Here is a 6339-nt window from a genome sequence, read left to right on the forward strand (position 1 = left end):
TGCTGCCTTCTTTTCAATCCAATATTCGGTATGCGTTGATGCTTGTTGCGCTTTTTTTTAATCCCAAGCAGAGTCCTGGTTGCTTTTGTCGGTACTACTACTCTCATCTTCCCGTCCTCCCCTTTGTTTATTGTTCTAGAGTTCTTGCGGGTGATCTCGAGTTTTGTCTCTGATCGGCTGTGGATTCTTGTTGATATAGAGTTTCAGATTTTGATTTCTCGTACATACATCACATTGAAATCCAGATGGGCCGTCATTATTCAGTTAACTGCAGATCTGGTGCTGCTTGATTATCAGCTCTCCAGTGAGGATGATAACTCGGAGGTCAGATCCCATTATTTTGTTTATTTGTCTCAATTGGAGGTCACTAAAGTTTAACAATGTCATTAAAAATTTAGTCTGACTAATCAACTGGATATCATGTGGTTTTATGGATATGTTGATTGTTTATTTAGCTTTCTAAGTTACTGCATTAGTACACATTCAGGTGGCTTAACTAGTACTCATTTAGGTTGCATAAGTACTCATTCTAGTTGGTTATTGGATTTGTCAATGTTGTCAGGGGAAAGGGGAAAAAAAGAGTTAGCAGGTGTATCTGCTAGGTGTTAGCTTACCCGGTTGTTTGATCTGATTTCTAGGCTTGGTGATTGCAAGAAGTTAGTAAAAGAATTCAGGTTTGAGGGGATTGATTCACTCCCCTACTCTTTCGCAAATAAACAGAATGTTTGCTGTCCGGATGATGTACTGTGGAGGGTTGATGCATTTGTTGCATACCCTTGTTCTGTTTTATTCAAAAAAGTTGAAGTTTAGCAAGGAAGAAAGTGGCATGCATTCTGGGCTTCCATGTGGAATTAGAAAAAGTAGGTAACCGAGTGTCAATATGGGTTGGCATTTGGCAATGTCAGCTAACGAGGAGAGTTCATTCAAGCTTGCATTGTGGTGTATGTATGTTATGTCAACTTTTAATATCACTAGGTGCTAGGCTTGACTATGCATCAGTTGTTACTAGACTGCACTGCACAATCCTTCGATAGGGTCATATCAATAGTATGATTATGTACTGAGAAAGGCTACTTTGATGCAGTGATTAAGATTAAAACTGACCTCAATGGCAATACAAAAGTACCCAGTATTACTTGCACATTATTCTTGCAGCTATACAGTTTCCTTTATTTGTATCTCGAAATAGATATTCTGTTGCATATATAATTTTTTTGTAGCATTGTGGTAATTACATATATGTCATAATGCGGCCCAACTTGTTTAAATTTCATAATTTAAGTATAGGTGTTGTACCATGACAGTATACACCTCAGTGTCCTTAGTATGAACCATGGTATCTTGAAGAAAGTTGTATCTTTCCGCATATTAAATGTTTTGCATCTGACAGAATGAGGCCTATGATCCGTGCCAATATTGTTCCTGTACCTTGGATCAGCTTGATTCTGTAATTGGAAAAAGCAAGGTGGTTGTTATTTCACATCTTATATTGTGCAGTTTTAGCATGAATAAGTTGTGTACTTCAGTATATATCATGGTTCTCAGATTTGATTATTTCCTTTAAGTTTATTTGTTCCACTTTTCCACTCCTAGTTACGATCAGCATTAGAATGATGCTAACATTGCTCTTTAAATTGGGAGGTAGATGCCACTAAGAACACAATCTCATTGAATGTTGCTTTTGGGGGAAGCAACTAGATCCCTTGCTCGATCATATAGAGTTCCTATGGAGGTATGTCTTCTCTCTCCTCTGTTCAATTGGAGATCTAGTTAGTTTAGACTGGATACAGTTTTGTATAACATAATTGGAGCATTATTTCAGCACCTTCATCAGTACAGCTTATGCTTATGCAGTACATCCTGCTTGGGAATTTGTTTTTATGGAATAGTGTTTTCTAAAATATTTTATATTGTAGTCATGTAGGATGGTCCTATGATACACTTTTTCTCTATTTTATTATATAGATAAGCAAGTTTTCTTGCTCTATATGGTAGATAAACTAAACTGTGCTTTTACTTGACACTTCCATGTACATAAGGTGGAGGTCAAAGGACTACAATTCGTCTTGGCTAAGGGGTTCCTTGAAGCTCGAGGCTCCTCAATTTGATTCTTCACCCTAGGATGCTTAGATAATATTATTTTTTATTGTATTTGGATGTCCACAGTTGTATGTACTATTAATATGATGTGTTTGGAAATAAGAATTACATATAAAGATTGGCAGTTCTCATTATCATTTATTTTAAAGTAATCATTATGTTTCAATTAGCACTCATGTGGTAAACCTCATTATTGAGTTACAAGATGCCTAGCTCATGTGTACGTTACATCCACTCGCAGAAATATTGGAGTTACTCAAAATGGACCTTTTCGTCGTGATCTTTTACAGATAATTTATCAACTATCAGGTGCATTTTAGTATGTCGTCATGTGAAGGCTTGATACAAGACCAACTTGTTACTAGCTGTAATAGGAGGAAACATACACGTCATATACTTACTTGAGTGGACAGTATTAGTCCTATTTCAGTGTGTCAACATGTACATCATATACTCTACTAGTAGTAAATAAAAGTAGTGATTGTATACTGGACACAATGCTCATATTGAGTTCAAATTTAATAAGATTACAATGCGTGTATTATTGGTTCCAAATATAAAAGAGCATCAGTTTTACATACGCATACCGGTAACATAATTAAGGCAACTTGAACGGTTACTTCAACTGCATAAGTTCTAAAATGGACTTTGTTTTCTTCTTGGCTGGGTTCTCTTCCTCTGGCCACTCTGATGCTTTAGTGCTTGGATCATCGGCTTGGCACACTGCAGATTTCTTAGTGCTTGCAATCCATGATTTTAGTCCTGTGTTTGGTGGCCTTCCACCGAATATTGTTCGGGGAGGACAGGATGTGGGCTTCGAGGTTGGCCAAGAAGTTGTTGCATCTTTAACTTCACCAATTTGTTGACCTGATGTCTCACTTACCATGGAATTGCCAATTACTTCTTCAATTGTTTTACCAAAAGAGACGAGTCGTCCCTTGTCATCCACCTTGGTAAGTTCACAAGCTTTTGCCAGAAGCATCTTTCTCTGCATATTATGCGATTGCTGCTCCAAGGCAGAAGATATCGATGTTTCTTTACATGGTATGTGCCCTTCCTTTGTCCATCTTCTCATTATGTTTCCAGCTGGGATTTCCATTTTGTCCAGATGGACGAGGACCTGTTTTTGTTTTATATAGTTTTCAGTACAATTTTATCATTGCAACACTTTTACAAATCCAATTTAATAATTCATCACTCACCTTGAGAGTATGGCGGCAAAGCATGCCCATATGTTCGTAGAAACCACATTCACAACTGATCTTATTATCTCCTTCTAGCTTCACCCTGAAATGCTTAGCTTCTATTTCCTCTTCGTTCTTTGTGTCTACTAAAATGAACTCACTAGCATTGATCCTCTTAAATATGGCAAATGATCCTGACTCAAATAGCTCATCACAGAATTTCTCATACATTGCTCTTGTGTACACCGTGCTTGCGTGGCGCTCTATTGGAACCCCTACTCTTAGCTTTTTTCTGAGAACCTGTTATAGGAGAGATTGGACCGAACAATTAGTGTCTGCACAGTTATTATCATGGTTTAGTGAGATTTACTCATGCCAAATATCATTTTCTATTTCTGCTTATCACATACCTGTTTAGTAGAATGCTGCTCTTTTCCTTCCTGGTCGTGTCTGTCGCTCTGCAGCTCATTGAATTTACTCACAAAAAGGTGCATTGGTGCAACCCATTGAATGAACTTTTTTAACATATGATTTGCGCTTTCACTCCTTTGTGTGCTGGTCATTCCAGCACAGAATATGTCCATGAAATATGGTTTAGCCCATTTGTCCCGGTGCTTGAACAACCTCTTCAAGTACTTGTTCTTGACAAGGCGGTATTCCTTTAGTAGTTTTACCCATTCATTCTCGAACCTTCTTATGTCAATCTCATCAGTTATTACTTTATTGAATTCACGCTTGAACTTCTTACGTTTTGAGTAGATGTTCCCAAGCTTCTTTTTTGCATCCTTCAGCACGTGCCACCTGCACCATCTGTGCCTTGTAGTCCGTAGTGTTGATTTTATCGCCTTTGCCATGGCGGCACACTGGTCTGCATAGTAATCGACAATGTAGGTGTCAATCTACTTAAGCATTGCACTACTAGTTGTGATGTTTTCAGGTTGGTATATTTACAAGATAAAACTACTGGATACAATGATCTGCTGAGGATGATATGATAGGTTGTACCTGTTAGCATTGTCAGGGGAGCTTTACCATTCATTATTTCTACAAAATTTGTGAATGCCCATTCGAAATCAATTGTTTTCTCAGATGTTAGAAGCACCCCTCCGAACACTATTGACTGGAAATGGTTGTTTACACCAACGAAAAGACCCAATGGCAGGCTGTAAAGGTTTGTCCTGAAGGTTGTATCAAATGTTATGGCATCTCCAAAATTCTCGTAGTCCACTCTATTTTTACCGGTGCACCAAAGCATTGTTTTCATCGCGCCACTGCTGTCCATTTGGAACCTTACTTCAAGCCCAGGGTCAGTCTTCTTCATATCCTCCAAAAGTCCCATTGTCTTTCCAATATCATCTTTCATGTTTTCTTGGGACAGTTTTGCACACAAGGACCGTATAGACTCCTTTCTCATTGTTTTGCTTGAGGTTGCATCCGACACACCTAGGATGTTGCAGATCCTCCCAACACTTATATTGTTCTCCCTAAGCTTCTTAACCAAATCCTTTGTTAGTGGATCTATGTCACTATGCGATTTCCATTGCTTGTTTTCACCATAGCCTGCTGAAAATGGGTGGTTGTGTGTGTCAACCACCCTGCTGATGTACCATGAATGATCATTTTGTCTGAGAAGTCTGATCATTGCCTTGCATTCAGTCCTGATTGAAGCTGCTGTTGTGCTCTTGTCTGTTCCCTGCATATATTAAAAACCATCAATGAGTTACAAGTCCAATTTGAGAAATAATAGTGTTGTGTGTGCAGACAACATATATTAGTGTGCACCTCACACGAGCAGACAAAATCTTGCCTAGTTCTATACTCTTTGCTGTTCTTGCATCCTCGCCCTATTCTTATTCCGAAACCTTTCTCCCAGGAGTATAAGTTGTAGAACTCTTTCGCCTCATCGCAGCTGTTGAACACAGTTCCTTTGTAAGGGAAAAATATTGGCTGGTCTGGCCGTTCAGCTGCAAGGCGTATAGCCTTTGTCACCGCATCTTCCTCATCTTCTGGGGCTATTCGTTCATTTGGACCTTCACGGGCGCGTTTCCTGCATGAATTTAATATAGAAATATTTACAAACAACTCATTATTATTCCACATTGCTAATTATTGTGGCTTACCAGAAAAGCAATGCATCGAGTTGCTGCAGTACTACATGATCTTACGCAATGTGTCATGGAGGCAGTAGTATTCTAAACTCATTTTATCACTAATCGAACTAGCTAATATATCCAACATATTGCCGACATGTGCAATTCAAAAATATATCAAACATCTTGCCGCTGCATCTCTGACATAAGAAATTCATTATTCTCTTATATGCAGTACCACACATCAGCTAATTATGTTCATCTGACATCTATACAAGACGATTGATATGCAATTTCAAGGGATCACATATACAGTATATAGGAACTCACCCGCGACGTGGCCGTGGAGGAAATCCTCCTGCCTCACCACTTCGTAAGATTGCATTGCTTGTTGATTTCTTCTCCTCTTCGATTGATGCCTGGCAGCTAAGCTCCATGCGGCCTGCAGCCTTCCAGGCTTCAAATGCTCCGGTTTCCATATGCTCTGCACGAGCTTCGGCGCCCCAATTTTTGCCGCCTAATCCTCTATTTTCTACAGGCTCTTCTTGCACTCCGCTCATTCCCTCACCATCTCCAAATCCTGTAGTTTCCATCAGGTCTAGATCACGAATCCCTTCTCCATCTTGCATTTACAGATATGCCTACTAGCACTAGATGCAGAAGACTCTAGAAGCCTAGTTTCCTTCTAACGCAAGGTTCTCTCCTAGATAAAACCTATTCTGGTGTGAAAGGCAATGGCCTATCGGGTTTTCTTGAGTTGACCGTTCAGTCATGGAAGAGCTGCCACTCTGTAAATCCGCGAGTATAATGATGTCCACGTCAACTTCGTAGGAGGTATTTGCACCAATCGCCAAGCAATACACATCTCATCCTGACCGTTCCTTGTGGGGGTATACCTTATGAGGGGGATAGAACATCCGCTTTGCCTCTCATCATTGTATAGAGTAGCAGCAAGAATGCACTAC

At 39.5% G+C, this 6339-nt stretch overlaps 1 protein-coding gene across 1 annotated transcript; it reads right to left on the reverse strand.

Moving 5' to 3' along the window:
• Window positions 1-2565: 2565 nt before the first annotated feature.
• LOC120684967 (protein FAR1-RELATED SEQUENCE 5-like) lies at window positions 2566-6013 on the reverse strand. Its single transcript, XM_039966838.1, has 6 exons — window positions 5705-6013; window positions 5067-5331; window positions 4290-4977; window positions 3695-4152; window positions 3303-3584; window positions 2566-3220 (listed from the first exon to the last, which is right to left on the reverse strand). Exons 1-6 carry the CDS (start codon window positions 6001-6003, stop codon window positions 2717-2719), a joined length of 2496 nt encoding a protein of 831 aa, XP_039822772.1. The 5' UTR covers window positions 6004-6013; the 3' UTR covers window positions 2566-2716.
• Between the last annotated feature and the right edge of the window lie 326 nt (window positions 6014-6339).

Source organism: Panicum virgatum, chromosome 1K (genome assembly GCF_016808335.1).
Source record: "Panicum virgatum strain AP13 chromosome 1K, P.virgatum_v5, whole genome shotgun sequence".
Lineage (NCBI taxonomy): Eukaryota > Viridiplantae > Streptophyta > Magnoliopsida > Poales > Poaceae > Panicum > Panicum virgatum.

Bases quoted from the DNA above. Each gene is read 5' to 3' on its own strand.
- LOC120684967 (XM_039966838.1), bottom strand. From the start codon at position 6,003: ATGCAAGATGGAGAAGGGATTCGTGATCTAGACCTGATGGAAACTACA. The intron at 3,585-3,694 runs GTATGTGATAAG...CTCCTATAACAG, and splicing joins AGCAGCATTCTACTAAACAG to GTTCTCAGAAAAAAGCTAAG. The intron at 3,221-3,302 runs GTGAGTGATGAA...AAACAAAAACAG, and splicing joins TTTGCCGCCATACTCTCAAG to GTCCTCGTCCATCTGGACAA.